The 20,543-nt window shown below is 48.8% G+C and overlaps 1 protein-coding gene across 7 annotated transcripts in view; it reads right to left on the bottom strand.

The window, feature by feature from the left end:
• CEP250 (centrosomal protein 250) overlaps positions 1 to 20,230 on the bottom strand; it is a 41,893-nt gene extending 21,663 nt beyond the window's left edge. Inside the window, exons 1-16 of one of the 7 annotated variants that reach the window (XM_037164457.2) lie at positions 20,116 to 20,230; positions 13,036 to 13,323; positions 12,515 to 12,571; positions 11,487 to 11,569; positions 11,096 to 11,261; positions 10,248 to 10,354; positions 9,746 to 9,997; positions 8,174 to 8,270; positions 6,716 to 6,817; positions 6,060 to 6,218; positions 5,400 to 5,578; positions 4,895 to 5,077; positions 3,376 to 3,520; positions 2,290 to 2,436; positions 1,037 to 1,267; positions 115 to 308 (exon numbers count right to left, since the gene is read on the bottom strand). In XM_037164457.2, the coding sequence (XP_037020352.2) occupies positions 115 to 308; positions 1,037 to 1,267; positions 2,290 to 2,436; positions 3,376 to 3,520; positions 4,895 to 5,077; positions 5,400 to 5,578; positions 6,060 to 6,218; positions 6,716 to 6,817; positions 8,174 to 8,270; positions 9,746 to 9,997; positions 10,248 to 10,354; positions 11,096 to 11,261; positions 11,487 to 11,569; positions 12,515 to 12,571; positions 13,036 to 13,221 (2,288 nt within the window). In that variant the 5' untranslated portion in view covers positions 13,222 to 13,323; positions 20,116 to 20,230. Of the gene's footprint in view, positions 1 to 114; positions 309 to 1,036; positions 1,271 to 2,289; positions 2,437 to 3,375; positions 3,521 to 4,894; positions 5,078 to 5,399; positions 5,579 to 6,059; positions 6,219 to 6,715; positions 6,818 to 8,173; positions 8,271 to 9,745; positions 9,998 to 10,247; positions 10,355 to 11,095; positions 11,267 to 11,486; positions 11,570 to 12,514; positions 12,572 to 13,035; positions 13,324 to 16,218; positions 16,305 to 20,115 lie in introns of those variants that run through there. The other 6 variants (XM_053671204.1, XM_037164458.2, XM_053671203.1 and 3 more) reach the window with 6 other exon arrangements.
• Between the last annotated feature and the right edge of the window lie 313 nt (positions 20,231 to 20,543).

The raw sequence follows: 20,543 nt of genomic DNA, 5'->3' as shown, positions 1-20,543 counted from the left end.
GACAAATTCCTAACTCGTGTGGAACCCATACGGGTTGGGCAGGGAACCTAGCCTGGTTACCCTTCACCTTGCAAAGCTCTCTCTGCCCTTGGCTAAACTGGGCCTGGGCCCTACCTGAGCCCCAGAAGTTGATCAGAGAGGTCCCGCCGGTCCCGCTCCACAGCCTGCAGCCGCACCTCTAGGGCCGCCCTCTCCCGTACTCGGGCCTCCTTCTCCTGGACTTCCCTGGCCAGCACGTCTTCCAGTCGCTTTGTCTCCTGATGCAGCTGCTCCAGCTGAGCGGAGGCTGCCTCCTGCTGGTGACGAGCCTGAGGGGAAGAAATTGGTGAGATAGAGCGCAGGGGCGGATTCCCCCCAGAGTTGCTATCATGGGTTCGGGCTGATGGCTGCTCAGAGATTCTGGACCCAGCTCTGTGAGCCCTGGGCACTGCCCACTCATACCCAGTGGCATTTACGTATTTCCCATAGAGCCCCCAGCCCAGGAAGCATGCTGTCCTTTGAGTGAGACCCTGTGCTAGGGCACCTATGTCTACCAGAAAGAAAGTGATCAGTGCCTTAAGAAAGAGACTCTGAGAAGGGAGATCACTTGTAATTCTTAGGGAAATGAGACATCTGATGGAGGAGAAAGCTGACCTTTGAGCCTGGTTGTTAATTCAGAAAAACTTACTGAGCCCTTGCTCTGTGGTAGGCACTGTACTAAAAGCCGGAGCACAGAAACACGTAACACATAGCCTCTCCTTCAAGGAGCTTCTGATCTAATGATGCAGACGTGTAAACAGATAATTATGATACAGTACGAAGGGCATGGTGGTTGAAATGTGCATCAGGGCATATAAGTCAAACTGGGGGATATGCAGCAGTGGGGAATCACTGAAGGATTTCTGTAGGAATTCTTTTTAAAAACGGGAAGGTATACCCCAAACTAGCAACACTGGTCATTTCTAGGAAGAAAGACTTTGTCCTTCTGAATCATTTCTGCAGGGTTTTACATGAGCACATATTAACCCCTTAACGTGATGGTCTGCATTTTCCTTACCTCGCTTAGTTTCTCTTGAAGCTCTTCCTTCTCTCCTTGGATGCCCCTGAGGTCGGCCTGCAGCTCAGCCCCGGTCTCCTCCGCCTTCTGCAGCTGAGCCTCCAGGTGTGTGTTCGTCTCCCACAGGGCTTCCCTGCTCCGTTCAGCCTCCGCCAGGCCCACCTGCAGGGCGCTTCTCGCCTGCTCTGCGGCCTCCATTCTGCAGCACACAGACTGGTTTTCCTGTTCTAACTACTGACCAGCAAGGGAAGGGCACCAAAGACAAAGGGTCACAGGTTAGAGACCAAGTGCTGAGACAGAAATCCGTGAGCGATAGGAACCTATTCTCCAAACAAGAACAGGAGTGCTTACAAGGGGGTGGAACTGTGCGTTCATTTGGTCTGGCGCCTGTGTTCCAGGTACTGGATGGACTGAGGCTTGGGACAGAGATAAAAAAGGCAAAATCCTACTTTCAAAAAATCCAGATTAAGAAAACAGTGAAGATTTCTGGGGCTCTAGAGAATGGGTATCGCAGAGATGTTAACTCTGCAACCTCTAGAGAAGACTCTCTGAGACTTGGGCGCTTCAGAACACCCTGTCCTGGTGATTGCTGGTATCTTGTGCAACGGGATTAAAAACAGAGTCCTCCTAAGTTTGTGATGTTTATTACGTAAGAGCCTATATGTGCTGGGATCTAGAGGTGTTATTTGTTTGCTAATAAATTGTTATGCTGATAAAAATAAGTTAAAAAAATAAAAACCTAGTCCTGACCGGTATAGCTCAATTGGTTGGACGTCGTTCTGCAAAGCGGCAAGTCTCAGTCAGGCCGCAAGGCTGGGTTGTGGGGTCGGTCCCCAGTCGGAGCGTGTACTAGAGGCAACGATCAATGTTTCTCTCCCCCATTGATATTTCTCTCCCTCCCTCCCTCCCCTCTCTCTAAAAAATAAATAAAATTAAAACCTAGTCTTCCTTCCTAAGGGTGTGGGCCTCCTTCCTAGCTCTGCTGATTTCACCCTAAAGCCCAAAGGTGAGTAAAAGGTATGGAAGGGGATGATGAAAAATCGCCCCCTTGCTAAGCCCAGTCCATGTAGTCTGCCCTCTGCACTCTACATGCTCCTTCTGCTCATTTCAGGACCACGTTTGGGAGCTGATCTGTCTTGGGCTGATTTATTTTAAGGACTCTTTCTTGTCCTAGGCCTCAGCTTCATCTGTCACTGGCGGACCCTCAGTCAGGGCCCCGCCCCACCCTGTGCATCAGAAAAATCTTTGCTCACCTGGAGAAGCTGCTGGCTCAGCCCAACTTTATCTAAGGCCAAAGCCTCATTTAAGGCGCTGAGCTTGGCAGCTGCAGCCCGAAGGTCAGCTGCCTCAGCCTTCAGGCTGTTCTCAGAACTTGACAGCTCCACAACGGACTGTTCTGCCTGAAAACAAAGAGAGTTAAAGGTTTCTTCTCGCAGTTTTCCCGCAGCAGCTCACACCGCGCAAACCTCCAACACCCGCTGCTCTCCTTGTGTGGAGATCAGTTAACACTCGTTCCCTCCCTCACATTCTGAACAAGATAACCATTCATTCTTTCCTCCCAATATACTCTCTCTGTACTGGAATGAAAATGGTTTTCTGTAGTCTAAATCAATTGTGTCGGCCTCTTTTCTAAAACCGTTCAGAGACTTCATTCATTTCCTTGTTCACTGAGGAGTGAGACAGGAGCTCACAGTACGGAGGCACAGACGTGGAAATGCGTGAACAACCACAGCTGTAAGAACACTGCAGACAACACAAGCACAGAGGCTCTGGGCACTCAGACAAAGCACGGACTCAGAGTGGGAGAGTCAGAAAGGGTAGAAGAGCTGACAATTAAGTTGGCTACTACTGGGACGAGGAACAGTTGCAGTTAAAGGGGGAGGAAAGAAGCAGTCCGGGCAAGAAAAAGAGTTTAACACAAGCCAAGTAGTAGAGTCCCGAAAGAACACGGCGGAATGGACGGCAATCAGTGCTCAGTGGCAGGAGTAAAGGCACATGGGAAGTTAGGACAGGAATGTGGAATGAAGGGGAAACTAGCAACTGCTTGGGACTGGGGGCGAAGGGCTTTGAATGCCGTGCCAAGGAGCCAGGAAGCCTCTAAATAATTTTAGAAAAGAGTCTGACATAACCGATTCTACTTCAGAAAACCATTCTAATTTCAATATAGAGAGTATGTGGGAGGGAAAGAACCCAAAGCAGAGACTAGTAAATGAGGCCAGAAATATAAAGGGTCATGGCTGGCAGGCGAAGACTGAGCCAGGTTGCATAACCTTTTCCTAGAAAATACAACTTCCGAAGCGGCCCAAGCCACCCAGCAGGGGCGGGGGAGGTCTACGCACCCTCGCTAGCGCTGCGGCCACTTCTCTTTGCTCTTGCCTCAGCAGCTCTCCTTCCAGGCGACTGGACTCCAGGGCTTCCCGAAGAGTGATCAGTTCACTGAGCGATTCAGACTGTTTCGCTTCCAGGCCCGCCAGTGTCTCCTGACTAAGGTGGGAAAAAGCGGGGGCTAGGGGAAATCTTAGGGAGTGGCCACGCCCCAGAGGGCAACAGGAATATAACTGCGGTTACGGAAACCTTTGCTATGCACAAAAAAGAATAACTGATAAAGATCTCCAAGACACATAAATTGGGAAAAAGCAAGATACAGAACAGTTAATGTAATGTACTACCTTCTCTGCAAGAAATGGGGGAAAATTTGTGTAAAGCAGTGCTGGAAAGAAAGATAACCAAGAACTTAATTTAAATGATTGCCTACAGAAGGAAGGGAAATGGGATGGATGGAGCAGAGGGGAGTAAGACTTTCTCTGCATACGTTTTTTTTAAATAGTCTTGGCTTTTGAGTCACATAAATATTGATAAAAGTATTATCAATTCCAACAAATTAAATTAAAAAACATGTACTTATTTCTGTGGATTGTTAGTTCTTCTCCTTGGTACAGGAAGACCCACTCCTTGCACAAGCCATGATCCTTCCAGCAACCCTTCAAGATTCCCCCGTTTGCACCTACCAGGTGCAAGGAGGCAGGGCGCGGGGGAGGACGGTACAGTCCCTGCCACCAGATACTCAAAACCTACTATCTACCAGGCTCTATGTTGGCATTTTGCAAAATACTTCTCTAATCTGCCCAACGGCTCTTCAGGGTAAATATTATCACCCCCATTTTACAAAGAAAGTAATCTGTCCAAGTGGCTGGGCCATAACTTAAACCAAGCTTTTGCCTAGCTTGAAAGGTCTTGCTTTTTACAGATTAGCTGGGTCCCTTTACTCTGGAACTCCCTTTCCTGACCAGCTCATTTCCCATCCCTTCCCAGGCTAAGTCCTACCTTTTAGCCAGCCCAAGCTGCTCTGAACATGCCATGAGCCTCCCTGCCTCCTTTTCATCGCTCGTCTGTTCCTTTAGCCCTTCTCCCACTCTTTACAAATCAGAATATGTCCGGGCCCAGCCCAAAGGCTACCCTCTCCTCCACAAAGCTTTCAATAATTAACTGTTACTCCTATGCTCCCGAAGGACCCGGCCTGAAACTCTACTTAGCTTCATCCGGCCTCATGCCACAGTTACTTCTTTGTCTTCCCTATCACACTGCAAACTGCTTGAGGTTAGGGCCTGAGTCTTATTTACTTCCGTATCTCCCACACTGCCTCATTCCTTAAGGCTGCTGCGCAAAGCCTGGATGAACTTTCTGTACCCATTTTTCTGCAAAGGAAGGAGCAGTAAGCTAATCTGAACCTTTATGCACCCCAGGTTTCAATTTCTAAGTTCAATTTCTTCAACTCTCTAAGCGAGGGCAGTGGGTGGAGAAGGGTGTGGAATGGATGGGAAGATCAAGATGCCATAGGAGGGGACAGGTCACACTCACAGGCGCTCCCTCTCACGGACAGCCAGGTGCAGCACCTCCTGCTGCTCCTCCTTCTCGCCCTGAGCAGAGTCCCCCTGCAGCTGCAGCTCCATGTTCGTCCTTCGCAGGCGCCATGCCTCCTGCTCCAGCACCTCCAGCTGCTGCTGCAGCTCTTCCCTGGTCTTCTGCAGGAGCTCTCGCTCCCTGGAAGGAGACCAAAGATGAGCAGAGACCTTGGAACCGAGAGTCCTTCCTGGAAACAGACATCACAGGATCAAAGGACAAAGACATCTGTTTTCTTTAAACATCTCACCTTCCCTTTAGAGCAGGGAACTTTTTTTAATCATCACAAGAACCCAAAACTGAGTAAGCAGGAGCAAGCAGAGCACAAAGCAAGGCAGCCCTGAGTAGCCCTGGGCTTCAGGGACAGCAGGATCAGCCAACCAGCAACATGATGGGAGGGGGTAAATGACCAGGTGAGGACGAGCCTGGGGAGGAAGGGTGGAATGAGCGACCCCCTGCTCACTTGCTGAGCGAGTCCACCTCTCCCTGGAGATCCACCGTCTGTCCTGCCAGAGTGTCCCGCTCCCCAGTGAGCTTCTGTAGCCGCTGTCTCAAGGCCTCTCCCTCTTCCTTCCACTGATTATGCTGCTGCTGCAAGAAGCTCATAGCTTCCTGACAGCCTGAAAGCTGCTGCCTTAGGTCCTGTGGAGGGAGGGTAACAGAAGTGAGATGGTGAACAAGAGGGCAGGTAAAAGAGGGATGTTGGAAGCCTAAGCGTAGGGCTGGGCAAGGAGGTAGGGGCTGCGGCAACACGGGTAAGCTAAGGAGATGTGACCAGTCGAGAAGATTAGAGGCTATTGGGCTTCTATGGCTCCTGGAGTCTCAGAGTTCATCCTCTTCAAATGTACAGTGTTGGGGGAAACCCTTAGAACCGGGAACACCCACCCATCCCCTCCCAGAGCTCCTGCTGCCAATCTGTGCATTCACTGGCACAGACAGTGTGCCCGTCACCCACAGCGCAGCTGGGCAGACACAGAGGTTTTACTGGGCACTGTGGGGGGTTGACAAAAACACCTCATGACTGGGCAACATAGCGAAAGGGGCCGTCCAGGCTAGGAGGGTCCCTGGATACAAGTTACTTCTGATACCACCCCTGTGGCTGAGGGAATGCTAGGCTCCTCACCTGCACCGCCTGGCGTTTCCGAGTCATCACTGAACGCACCAGAGTGACGGCCTTGTCTGGGTCCCGGGAGTCAAGCTGGGGGAAGCCACTGGAGTCCATCTCCAAGGTGCTCTCATGCCCAGAGCCTTGGGACAGACTGTCCCCCTCTTCCACCATGACCTGAAACCCCACACATCAGGGTCACCATCCTAGTAGCCAAGGCCTGGAGTCAGTACAGGGGACGGACACTACAGCCAGGACAAACCCAATGTTTTCCTTCCTGGGTCCTCTCCCTGGGGAGCGGGAGGAGGGTATCTAAGGGCAAATAGAGGTGGTTCCTTCAACTCTTCACCTTGTCACCCAAACCTAGGACTAGCAACAAGGCCAGAGCACTCTCTGACGTAATAACCAAGTGGAGAAGTGAAGAAGAGGCGTTTGAGGCAGTGTAGCCCAGAATCCAGCCACTGGCCTGAGAATTACAGCTGGCAATAAGAAAGAGGGCCTGTTCCAGCACGCAGTGCGAACACATGAATGCTTAGCGGCTCAGTAGGTTCCAGGCTCCAGATATGCTCAGGGAAATCATCCCCGTAAGACCCCAAGTCTGAACACCCCAGAGAGTTGAAATCCAGGCACCACTGAGAGCGCCTGGCGACCTTGAGCAGGAGGCTCACCAGTACCTGGGTTATATCCTTGATCAGCTGCTGTAAAGACAGCTTCTCCTCTCGGGAGTTCCTGCTGAGAGATGCCTCGTGTTCCACTAACTCTGCATGGTTTGACTCCTGAACAGAGAACACGATACAGCTGAACAGCCAAACACTCAATAAACGTGAGCTGTCATTGGAGGACGGCTACTGTCTCTAAACAAAAACTTGACCCTTGAGACGTAAGGTTAAACCACAGAAACCTCTACCCCCAAAGCTAGCAATATACCGCAAGACTGGAGATTTCCTCCCCCCAGCTTCCGGTGTTGGTGAAGGCCTATAGACACAGACCTGCAGGGACGTTTTATTGAACCAACATGTAAAAAATTGTGAGATTTTATGAATTGAGATCTGAATTTCTGGCTTCTCAAAAAGTTAACAAATAGGCCACAACAGCCCTCATTCCTACATGGCAATAATTTACGGAAGCTGGGCAACGGATACCAGATGACACACGTATGCTTCAGGGTCCTGCAGTCCCTGCTCCTCCTCGTTTCCTTAATACTGAGACCAAGAGTCCCCTATCCTGAAAACTAAATATGACAGCACAGGAAAAACCAGAATTCTTCACTCATTTACCTCATCTGGGCCCTGCAGACATTTGAAAATTTGTAAATTCCTAACAAACAGGGACCAAAAAGGCATACACATGTCCAGCTCCCAGCTGATCCCAGCTTGGATGAGAAGACTCGGCGTGTGCATGTGGATGTGAGTTCAGGATCTGCCTAAAACCGGAGATCTGAACATTCTTAGAGATGAAAGAGCATGTGGGACCAAGCCGGAGGTTCTCACGCCCAGCCTGAGAGAATCCCTTGGGAAAGAGCCCCAGCAGGTGTTAGGCCAATGTCACAAACCTCACTCCTTCTGAAGGCACACTGTTCAATGCCTGGACAGCTCTAGCTGTCCTGTGGTCCTCGTCCTGTTGGCCAAGCCCTACCACCCAGTTACTCCCAGGCAATGACGTTGCCTGTGCTCATCTGGAAAATGTTAAACAAGTCAACTCTTTCCCCCAGTGCCAGTCCTTCAGACACACGAAGGCAGCCATTGTGGCTTCCTCAAGTCCCTCCCTCCGGGCTAACCTCGCCACACTCCTCAGTCACCTCCCTTATGACTAGGTTTGAATTTCTCCCCTTCTCGGTTTGTCAATGTGCCTCTTAGTGTGTGTCCCGCTCTCTCTGCTAGGGACACGCTGCCTGCATTTACCATTGTGGTCTCCTTGGGAATGCAGGAGGGATAGTAGACAGTTATTATTTCTTGAATGAATAAATGAATGAGGTTAGTTAATTTTCAGAGTCAGCCAAAATTTACTTTTTAGCACCAGGGGATTTCATCAAGAAAGATTTAACTGGTACCCTGCACCACCTGCGTGGGAAGAACCAGGCGTCTACGGGCCCCCGCCCGCCCAGCTCCTTTCCGGAACAGAGGGTCACGTACCAGGACCTCCACGGTCTCTCTGAGAGCCTTTACCATCTTTTCATAATCTTCATTTTGCTTCTGAGACTGGGACAGAAGAGCGGAGAGCTCGGTCACCCTGAAGAGAAGAGCACAGCATTGTCACCTGGGCGGCCCACTAACAGGCACAGAGCCACCATGCAGTACACGCCATCCCCAACGCAGACAGTCCCACTGCAGCCCCTCCGAAGTCCCGGGTGCCCCCGGCCCCTGCACTCCCTGAACACGGCAGGGCACTACAGCTGTGAACTGGGGGGAAGCCCAAAGCCACTCAGACACATGCAGGGGTTTACCACATCTCAGGGCTGGAGCGCGTGGCTGGGAGCCTGAGAGCTGAAGGTCAGCCCTGGCCCAGGCCCTTCCAGGCCCCGCTTGATCTTGAAGTCAAGCACCCTGAAGTCAATAAGAACATCAGAATTGCCACAGGGGATAGTCCTGAGGTCCCTCCAGCCCAAGGTTTTTACTCAGATAGAGAAAAAGGAGGGGCAACTCGGGGAAGGTTATGGTCGACCTCCCTGATATTAATTTCCAAGATCAGGAAAATCGCTGTACATCTTTATTACTTTAACACTACATCCCGGAGCCCAGCACCTGGTGTTACATGGGGAGCTAAGTAAATATTTCTTAAAGTAATGTCACGCAGGAGTCTAATTTTTTTTCAAGGTCTTAATAATTTATTCTATACCAGCTCTAAGTGCCTTAACTCACTGCATGGTCATTCATTTAATTATTACATCATTCAACAAATATTTATTGTCTACTACATGGCAGATGAAGTGCAAAGCACTAGAGACACAAAACTTACTGAGACAGTCTCTGTGGTGCTTCCTGGTGTGTTAACAAACAAGCAAAACAAACTGCAATTTACAGACCCCACCAGCAGGTGGTGATACAACCCTGGCCATGGGGTATAAACCCAACTTTGCCCAGGGATTCAAAGTTCATAAATCTCTTGGCTTCTGTCTCTACCCTTATCATCATTTTTTTAAAAATCTATTTTTATTATAATCTAAAAAATAAAAATGCCTAACCAAAAAGTGAAACTAAATAACCAACAAGATAGAATGACATCAAAGTTGTATCAAGTGGGTCAAAACACCACATCCGGCATTTACCAGGCCACTGGTAATCCACCAGGCCACCAAGGTCAGAGAAGGCTTCACAGAAGAGGTGACACTTGAACTATCTCTTAACGGATAAGGCAGAGAGAGAAGGGAAGGAGGCATTATGGGCCAAGGTCAGCATGTACAATGGCAGCGAAGCACAGAAGAGCTCGGCTGGTATGGGAACGGCAAACAGCCTGGTTCTGGTAGAGGACAGAGACAGCTGGCTCTGGAAGTCGACAGGCAAGAAACTTGGCTGCAAGGCACTCAGAGAGCAGAGGGCAGTGACATGGCCGCCATTGTGGCACTGGGTTTCAAACCAGACTCCTTCTGGCACACCTCCTTCCCCTTTCGTGGGAGGAATGCCCTTCACATCTCCTCCATCTATCTCTAACACCCCGCAGGAGTCAACTTTCTCTTAGTGACCCCTGCCGGGACCCCACCGTCTCACCGATCCTGAAGCTCAGCCTTCTGCAGATCGCCTTGACTCTTCAGCTGCATCAGCTCCTGGCTCCTCTCATGGGCCTCCTTCTCCAGCTCCTGGGTCTTGGCTAGGAGCAGCAGCAGCTGGGCTGGCTCACTCCCATCCAGTCTCCCAGGTCCATCAGATTCCCGAGGCTGTGTTCCCACAGTCAAGCGCAGGCAACAGGTCAGTAGGGATCCTGAGAGCTTCACATGTTCGGCCTTGAGCTCCGTCAGGTCTCTGAGTGCAGGCAAGGAAAGAGCAGACTCCAATAGGGACCAGGAAAGGAGCATGGGGGTTGGGCCCCGGGAGAAGCAGGTCTGGGAGAAATCATCTGAATCCAGCAACACCATTCTTCTCCATCAACCCACCTACTCCCCCCTCCCACAACCCCGGGCCCTCCATCATCCGATCCCCTTCAACAGCAGCCCACCCTCCTAAGTCCAGAATGGTAGAGGCAAACCTCCTCCCTTCTTAATGCCCCACTAACCTGTCAGTGGCTGACTTCATTTCCAGGAAGTGCCGTCGGAAGGTCACCACCTCCCGCCATAGACCGAGAAGGCGACCATGCTCCCCTTTCAGGTAGCCCTTGAAGAACTGTGTACAGAAACCCAGGTCATACCAAAGGGCAGAGGGCTATCTTTTGCCAACACAGGAGTCTTGGATTCTTGCTAACTACTGGGGCGAGGGAAGGGGGGGGCTCATAGGAGACAGCTTGTAAGTGGGTGTCTATCCTCAAGTTGTGCTGAAGAGCTTAATAAAGCTAGCAGACGGATTCAAGAGGTCCAAGGGCCTGGATATGTGGCCTGGATATGTGGGATTTACAGCCTGCCTTCCTCTGAGTTACATTAGAAAAGAATAAACCGTAGCTCAACAAATGGGATCAATTACCACTATTACCAGACTTACAGTAAGAATTAAATGACATAACATATGTAAATCACCTAGCACAAAGAGTAAAGGCTCAGAAAACATCAGTACCCTTTAGCTGAGATCTGAAAATTCCCTACAGCCTGCATCTGATCTTTCTTCCCCCTTCAATTCCAACAGCCACTTCCTCAGCATCTACATATGCAGACCTGCAGACTGGAGCCAGTAAGCTGTCAGATCCAACTAAAACCTAAGCTAGTCACTTCTTCAGGAACAGAGTTGCTTTGAGTGTTATGTCATCTGCCAGCAAAACCTCCACTAAGCAGGTGAGGGCAGAACTAAGCTGACGGTCCAAGCAGGGCAGCTGCCAGCATGAGTGGTAAGGGTGGTCACATGACAGCCCGGCTTCCACTCAAGCCCTAAAGCAAACCCCTCCCAACACTGACCAGGGTAGTGCCCTCCTTGTACCTCCTGCTCCATCCGCCACTGGCTCTCCTTCCTCATTAGCTCATCCCGGGCCCGGCTCCAATCTACTGTCAATTTGTCCACATCTTCTCGAAGCGCTTTGTTTACCACGTCAGCTTTTTCCATGTGCAGCCGAAGCTGGGTGTTCACCTCTGCTAGACTCTCACACCTGCACTGGGGAGGCGTAGGAGCAAGTGCAAAATAAAGGTCTGGTCCAGCCGTGGACTTCTTGGAGTCAGATGACAACCCCTGGAATTTTCCATTGCCAGGATTGGAGGGCTAAGGCTGAAAGCCCGTGGTTGCAATCCATGTTAGCCCTCAGGACAGAGGTTTCCCATCAGCCTTCTCCACCCACTGGCCAAGCACCCAGGCCAGAGAATCTGGGGCCCATCACCTCTGTTGCTCCTCCTCCAATCGGATTAGCAGCTGTTCCAGGTTTGGCTCCTCCACATTTTCCCACCTCTGGGGGATCGGTCCCTTAGCCGGACAGAGACAAGTCATATTTAGCTCCCAAGAGAACATCGCTCAGACCAATTCCCTGATGTCCCCTTCTACAGAGGCTGCCTTTTAAAAATTCTTTCTCCCCTTTGTTAACATTATACTTCTTTTCTCAATCACTGTGTCCTGAAAGTATGTCCACTGCATCCCTCTCTCTCCAAAAGTGAACCCGTGACTTCTGAAAGGCGGCATTTGGCAGTGAAAAGAACTTCCAACCTAAAAAGCACGAGATATGTCTTGAACTGACGGCCCTGACTTCTACCAACCTAAGTTTTGGACCTTGGGAAGTTACTTAACTTTGAACCATAAAATCTTCACCTAAAAAATGAGGGTGATAGCATTCCCCTCAGAAAGCTGCTTTGCAGATTAAGCGACCATAATTATATGACAATGCCTAGTGGTGCCTGGCCTACAGAGACCAGTACTCAGGAAGCTTTGGTTCTTTCCTTCCTCTGAGAGAACTTTTCGGCGGGGAATGTAAGAAGGTGCTGAGAGGGAGCTGGAACAAAGGCCAATGAGTCTTTCAAAGCCAGTTTACCCAGCCAACAGCACACACAAAGCCCTCTCTCCGCCACAAACATGTTTTTCAGGCCTGCAAGGGCACGTCTCTCTACGACAGATAAACACTGACACCTTCTGGAGGAAAAATGCATTTCTTCCATCTGATTCCAGAACCCCACCAGTCTGATTAAATCTCCTGAAGCTGCATTTTGTCCTTAGAGAACCAAGGGCTGGAAACTGACAGGCTAGGACTAGCTAGGACCAATGAGGGCATCTGTGTGATAAAGCTCTTAGGGGCTGAAGAAAGAGAGGCTTCTACCAAACACCACCTTATCACATGCAGCCCCTCTCAGCAGGCGAAGCCTAACAAGTGTATTCACTGAGGGCTCAGGGCTGCGGGGAGAGCAGAACAGCCTCACTCACCCCAGTGGCTTCCAGCCGCTTCTCCAGCTCTTGGCACCAGCCCCGGTACTGCAGCACCTGAAGCAAACAGAGGGGGATGTGAGCAGTGGGCACAGCTGGTACAAACCGCCCAAACCAAAGGCCCCGAGGATCCTGGGCAAACCTGCTGTGAACAGGAGACTGGGTGATGATATTGAGGTAAGGTCAGACATTGTATAGTTTCTATGTGGACAACGAAATAACATTTTCTGTATAGCTCTTGTATTACAGGCAAGACCACGGGCTTTGGACCAGAAACCCCATGGTGGATCCTAGCTCTTGACTAGGGGAGCAAACCTAGGCAAATAGTTTAACCCTTGCAAACACCATCTTTAAAACGGGGATAATATATATCTCATGGAGTATCGGGAGTCTTAAAAGAGAGGCTGTCTGGGGCATTCCCACCACATGGTTCCGCCTCCTGCAACTCTTATCCCACCTCAGCACCCAGCTCTAAGAGGTGTGCTCCTCTTAACCCCTCCCTGAAAGGGCAGCTGTCTCACCTTGGCCTGCAGCTTCCTCACAAGGACTGCTTGCCTCTGCTGGGCCTCCTGGGAGCTCTTCAGCTTCCGCCAGGAGGCTGCTTGGTTCTCTGCCATCTGCTGCTGCAGCGCCAGCACCTGCTCCTCCAGCACCAGCTGCAGTGACTGGGGCTTCATACTGTTCAACCCAGGGCCTCCTGTCTCCATGGAGGCACCAGGCAGGTACCCACAGGCCCCTAGGCAGCCAGAGGCTGTTCGCTCCCAGTAGGGTCTCTAAGCATTGCTGTGCCACATGAACCTCCTCCTGAGCTGGGGACCAAAGCACACAGTGGAGTTAAAAGGGCTGTCTGCAAATTTGAGTCAAAAGATTCAAATTTATTCAGCAAATACTCATAAAATCTGACAAAGCTGAGCTGGGCAAAGTATATAGGTTCCTCCGCTACAGAACCTCTCAGAGCCCTCTAAAATACTAAGATGCACCCCCATCTGTAAGGGGGGCTTTGATGAGCATCATCTCCTAAATTTATTTGACCATGAAACAAGTTCACAGAACTAGTGTTTCCTGGCATGCCTTTTGGAACTCTGCACTAGGCCAAGAGGATGAGGAAGCTGAGGTTTAGAATTAAGCAAATTGTCCTAGTTCATACAGTTGGCATTTGCTTGATCAGGGATTTGAATGCGAGTAGTCTGACTCTCTGACAAAGAAATGCAGGTAGCAGGCATTTCAAGCAGGGGATCCGACGGAGAGAGGGAAGAAGGAACCAGCTTCAGCAGGATGGCAAACGTTCCTCCCCCACACGGAGCTGGGCCAAAACAGGACAGCGGGCCACCTGCAGGCTGGGGAGGCCGACCTAACCAGCGAGCTTTAGGTGCACTCAGGAGAGGGGAGGCACGGTGCTCAGGAAGAGTTCTAGGTGTGAGTCCGAGCTCTGCCTCTAGGGGGCTCTGCGACCTTGGGCATGCCACTCCCTCCCAGACTCCTCATCAGGAAATGAGGGTTCCCAGCTACATGGCCTCTGAAACACATCCAGTAACCTGGGGGGAGGGAGACAGGCTAGAGTTTTCTGAGACTCCCACCAGCAGGGTTGAGAGATGTCTGTATTTCCAATCAAGAAAATGGCCCCAGAGCCCTTTAATGAATCCACTGTTAACCTCCCACACCCTGGCTCAAATGTCACTTCCTATCCTGTCCACACACACACACACACACACACACAGCATTATGTCACATAGATAATATAGAATACAAATATTTTATATAATACACGTAGAGAGAAAATATAATATCCATATTACATTTTATCATTATTTGTCCATCTCCTCTACTGATCTTTAAGTGCCTCAAAGGCAAGGGCTGACTCATTTTAGTCATCAGCAGGTTCTCGACAAGGGGTCATGAAGACATGCAGGTGGGCCTCACTCCGGGCAGATCGAAACCCTTGGCCAGAGGTTACAGATGTGGCCTGATAGCTCTTTTCGGCCACTGTGTGGCCCATACAGAGAATTTTTAAGAATCCAAACCAGGGGCCAACATTTACCATTGGGAAACTCCATGTAAGAATTCACATTTCTGGAAAGTCAGAATAGTGACCCTTGATCGCCTGCAGTTCACCTGGCTCTGTCCCCTTTAGTTCAGCAGGCTCCGCCCCCTCCTCCAGCCTATTCCCTCCCTCCCTCACTGACAGCACATTTCAGTTGTTCTTTATCACTGCACTTGTGCCTGTGTTTTTCTGACAACAGAGTTACAGAGAAAAACTCAGTTTTAGTGCATCAAGTGCACCCAGGAAGGCTTAGTGGCACCCAGGAAGGCTTAGTGGCACCCATATCCCAGGCTGCCTCTTCCTCGCCTACAAACCGGGTTCATACTGTAGCCTTCCTGTTCTACAAACGTCTTCCTTTCCTGCCCCTCCTTTCCACCAAGGCTGCATCAACCAGCTCCCACGGCTCAGTAAAACGCTGGCATGATCCCTATGCTTGTTGGAGTCACAAACCTGCTGGGAAACAGCTCTTCCTGCCAACACATACCAACAACAAAAGTAGCTACCAAGTTGCTCCGAGGGACCTGAGGAGCCTTTTTCCTTCTAATACTGTGAGGACCGGGCGAGGCTTTTGCACACAGTGGGAGTCTCCGAGGCCCCAAAGCCTCCCTTACCCTCTTTGGAATCCCCACCCCTCAAATATGAGGTTGAATCTGATGAAATTGCCAATATGTGCCCATTTTTAAAACCTGTAAGAACAATAATTTCATGTAGCTCGACCTAATATCAGTATAAGCGGCCATGCCACAGTTCCCAGAATCCTCTTATTAAATCTTCTTTTAGGATAAGATTGCTGTTAACACGTAAATATTATTTGAGATAATAGGAATACTCCTGTAAAGAAATGGTTATATGATTATTTTACCTTAGCTGATAATTACTCTACAAGTATTTAAAACTTAAAAATTTAGTCTGCCTTGGCCGGGGAGTTCAGTTGGTTACAGCATTGCCCTGATATGCTAAGGTTGCGGGTTTGATCCCCAGTCACGGCACATACAAGAGTTAACCAATGGATACATAAATGAAATAACAAATAGTGTTTCTCTCTCAAAGCAATAAATAAATTTATAAATGTAGTCTAACTCTCTACTTTTACAATAAAAAGCCTGAAGTCTACAGAGATGAAGCAACTCATTTTGTTCCCATTTTATTGATATGTTCCATCTACCTCAAAAAATGAATTGAAATTGCAGCAAACGTACCATATCACTGTAAGATGCTACTAATAGGCAAAACTGGGTGCAGGGTATGGGGGACTCTCTGTACTATGAAATGTTTCTGTAAATCTAAAATTGTTCTAAAAAATAAAGTTTATTTTAAAAATTATTTTCAGTGTTTTATGATTCAAACAAACAAACAAACAAAAAATCCCCATAAAACTGAAATTCCTTACAGCAAGAATAGAGAGAAAAATTACATCAGGCACCTTTCTGAAATTGAGATTTAGCTCTGTCTTCCTCAAGACGCAGTTCAGTGCCCTTTTCTGAACAGGCTGCCGGAGCAGCCAGACAATAAAGTAGCACACCTCCAAAAAAGGTAGGTTTCAGTGTCTCTCAGAAAAGGAAAAGGTCAGTGGTTGGCAAATGGTAGCAGACTGGACTGCATTCAGACGGGATAATGGGCGTCACTGTGTTCTGTAAACTGTAAACCACTGAATAGACATTACCATCACTGCAGGAAAAGGAAAAAGAATCGCTTCTTTCAGACACTGATGTATCCCATAAACACTCATGGATTCCAGGTCAGCAGCAGGCAGTCTGTCCACCAGCAACACTGAAATGAACAAGACCAACTTCCTACTTTTGCCAGCAACCAGACTGGGAAGGGCAGTCACCTCTGAACCCAGGGTGGACAGCGACAGTAGAGTGACATGAATTATGTATATAGCCTCCCCTCGCTCAAAATACTCCAAAGGAAGTATTTAAATTAAGTTTAAAATACAAGCAATACCACCTAACCTTGGAGTAGAGGTGCAAATTCTGCAAGGACTAAAACGTGGACTGCTATTAGCTATTGTTAAATGGAACTTGTCACTTAAAGCAAAAAGGGAACACTTGAGGGTATAAATGTTTTATTTCCTGAGCAAAGAAACCATATGTATTTGTTTGCAGAGACCATTTGTTTCTTACTGCAGAAAAAATATTAACATGCAGCTCCTTATAGAAACCTCTTTATGCGGGGCCGCTCTCTCTCACCCCTCCCACATCTCTGGTCTCTCCCCTCATTCTCTTTTGCTGGCTCTCCTCATCTCTCCACCATCTAAAAGTTGGAGGCCCCAGAGCTCAGGCTTCGGACCATCTAGCCCTGGCTGGTGTGGCTCAGTTGGTGGGAGTGTTGCTGAGTAACAGAAAGGTTGCAGGTCTGATCCCCAGTCTAGGCACCTATGATCCCGGATCTTAGAGCGTTTGGGAGCCAACCAGTCAAGGTTTCTCTCTCACATCAATGTTCCTCTCTCTCCCTTCCTTTTCCCTGTTCTCTCTCTCTAAAAGCAATGAAAAAAATGTCCTCCAGTAAGGATTTAAAAAAAAAAAGCCCCTATACACCCATGATTCCCAGTGTTACACCTCCAGCCCACATTTCCCTCTGTAATGTCACATTCCTGTACTAAATCCAAACATCTATTTAACTTCTCTGCATAGATGTCTAACAGGCATGTCAATGTTAACTCGTCCAGCCCTGGCCAGGGTGACTCAGCGGGTTGGGCATCGTCCTGCAAACCAAAAGGTCTCCAGTTCTATTTCCCATCAGGGCACACGCCCAGGTGGTGAGCCAGGTCCCTTGTTGGGGGCATGCAAAAGGCAGCCAATCAATGTTTCTCTCACTCTCATTCTCCCTCCTTTCCCCTCTCTCTAAAAATAAATAAGCAGAACCTAAAAAAAAAAGGTTAACTTGTCCAAAAGTGAACTCCTGCTCCTCTAATCTTCCTTGTTTCAGTAGATGGCAATTCCATCCTTCTGGCTGCTGAAGCCAAAAGCCTTACAGTCATACTTCCTCCATTTCCCCACACCCTACAACCAACCCATCAGCAAATCCTGTTGACTCTACCAGGTCCTATCACTTTCAACCTCTTACCACCACGATCATCATGAGCCAAGCCACCCTCTCTTGCCTGCTGTGGTGGCTTGAAGATAGACCCATAAATTCTTTGATACTTCTCCTTTCAAGAGGTGGAGCCTAATTTTCTCCCCTTAAGAGCGAGCTGGAATAAAGTTAATGAAGTTGAATCAAGTCAAAATGACTTTCCGGACAAGATTATAAAAGGCACCACAGTTCTCTCCCTACCCCCTCACACTCTCTGCTGTGCCCCTCACACTCTCTGCTGAGACAGCCCTGTGAGGAGGCTCAGTGATAGGGAACCATCTTGGCAGTAGGTCAGCCATCAGTTTGACTGCAGTCTCATGGGAGATCCTAAACCGGAAACATCCAGCTGAACTGCCCCTGGATTTCCAATCCACAACTATATGAGATAATAAATGATTGTTGTTTCAAGCTACTAAATTTTGGGGTAGTTGCTTACACAAAAAAACCCAGGTAACTGATACATCTGGATTACTGCAAAAGCTACTTAGATGGGAGTGATGTTTCCGACTTTTTTTTCCAATATTTGTTTTTTCTCAACAGAGTAGTCAAAGGATCCTTTTAAAACAGTGACAGATTATGCCACTCAGAACCCTCCAATACTACTCAGAGTATAAACCATGATCATTAAAATGGCCAACAGGGTCCTAATTATTTGATCCGGCCTCCCGTTGTTTTAATTCCCATTCTTACTCCTCCAACTGTGCAGCTCTCCTTGCTGTACATGCTTGGAACACACCAAGCTGAACACTCTGGAGGAATGTTCAGGGTGTGTGCAGGTAACCAGAGGAAGAGGCCTTCCGGTTACCTTCACAATTCAGGTCTCAGGTCTCTTTAAATGTTCCTAACCATACAAAATAAAATACTGCCACCCTTCATGCACCCTTTATACAAATTTCTTTGTACTTTACCTCGACTTATCTGTCCCTACCAGCTTATTATGTGTAATATACCTATCAGAATGTAAATTTCCCAAGTGCAAGAACACTGCTTTTATTGACTGCTATATTCCCAAATCCTAGAACAGTGCCTGAATGAATATAAGGACAGTAGGTAACCTCATCTTTACCACCAATGGTCTTGCAAAAATGCTGACTGTTCTATAACCTTCTAAAAAGCACAAATAAAAAAATTTAAAAAATAATAATAACAAAAACAAAAAACCCCAGATCATGTAGTTTGTATAGCACTTTAGTCTCTCAAAACAATTACTGTAATATTCATTGTAACAAATACCCATTGAGATAAGATTATTGTTATTTTACGGAGAAGAAAACTGAGGTTCAAAAAATGGAAAGGATATAACTGATCAGTGGCAAAGATGAAACCCCAATCTGCTTCCAAACTCTGTGCCCTCTCAATCACTTCAGTTGCCTCCTAAATCATGAAATACGCAATCACAGGTCTGCAAGGCACTCTTCCTAAAGGGTGTGAAATGATGAGGCCTGCAGCTCTCTGATAGAAAAGGAGCAACAAAAGGTAAAGTGTGACTGAGGAAGAGTAGCAAGTTCCAGCCCTGGTTTTGTCATGAACTCTCTACATATTTAGGAACGTCCCTTCTCCATTCTAAGCCTTCTCAATAAAATGTGCATAACTGCCTCCATAACTGGCGGGATTAAAGGAGACCAATTCAAGAGAAATTTATCACACCCAAAGGCCCTCTAATGAAATTATCACATGCTCCTGGGAAAAACAGCCTTGAATTCGTTTCCCAGCTCCACTCACTTAGTTGTAAGACTCTAGGCAAATTGATCGGAGTGCCTCAACTTTCTACTGAAGAAAAAAAAAAAAGTGAAGATGAAGAATCCACTTTATGGAAATGGGCCTTTAACATGTAATGCATTAAGTAACACCTGATATTCTGTGGTTATTCAGTAAATGTTTGTTATTATTATCATTATCACGTGCTAGACTCTGGGATATAGAGATTAAAAAGGCAAAGCATAAAGCCCAAACAAGTGCATGGACGTAAAAGACAGCAGAAGTAACTGCAAAAAAAAAAGAGCAGCGAGATTAACTGCTCCCGTAGCAAGGTTGGGGAAAGCTTCCGAGGAAGTGATAGGTGATATATGAGCGAAGAACAGAGTTCCAGAGTGTGGAGGCGGGTGGGCCGGAGTTTTCGGAAAGATCACGTGCAAAACCCCAAGGGCAGAGGGAGCCACAAAATTCTGGGAGCCCGGAGCAAGACGGGCCGGAGAGCGCAGCGCCTTATCCTGACAGCCCTGGGTTCCTAAGCTGTCTGAAAAGACGCTCGGGAAGATCCCGTTGTGCGCGGACCGGAGCTCAGAGTGGTGGCCAAAGCAGACGCGGAGGCAAGGAGCCGGGAATCCTAGCACAAGTCCCAACCTCTCTGTTGGCCCTGGAGTCCTCCCAGCGAACCCGAGGCCGCCGCCCGATCGTGACTCCCTAAAGCGCCTTAGCCGGGCGGGTCTGTGGGCCCGGGACCGTTAATCTGGGCACCTCCCACCTGCCCTTGAGGCCCCACCTCACCACACTCCGCTCCACGGATTCCTAGACTGTTCCTCCGCGCGGCAGCGGCCAAAGCCGCAGCCAGGGCCTGATCAGGGGCTAGGGCCCACTGCCCGGCTGGGTCCCGGACCCCGCCCCCCCAAACTCCCGCCCTTTCGCAGGGTCCCGCCCCTCCGACTGGTACGCCTATAAGGAGGACCGTACTGCCTTGGGCGCTTCCCGCCATGTTGAGTACTGGCAGCGGGTTTACTGGAGTATTACGGTAGAAAAGGCAGGGCTATAGTTTAAAAAGCAAGATTTCCTAGGCAGAAATGGCGACGGCTAGGGTTGCTGGATTTGAGCAAGAGGAATTTGGGTAAAAGAAAAAACTTGCTCTTGATTATCCCACTTTTGGCTTCGGGATTACACACTGCGCGTGTGTATAGTCATCTGCTTCTAGATGCG

The sequence above is a fragment of the Artibeus jamaicensis genome, unplaced genomic scaffold (genome assembly GCF_021234435.1).
Source record: "Artibeus jamaicensis isolate MK-2021 breed Jamaican fruit bat unplaced genomic scaffold, CSHL_Jam_final contig_685, whole genome shotgun sequence".
In the NCBI taxonomy this organism is placed as follows: domain Eukaryota; kingdom Metazoa; phylum Chordata; class Mammalia; order Chiroptera; family Phyllostomidae; genus Artibeus; species Artibeus jamaicensis.
The sequence above is the reverse complement of the archived record's forward strand: the minus strand, read 5'-3'. Positions and strand labels throughout refer to the sequence as shown.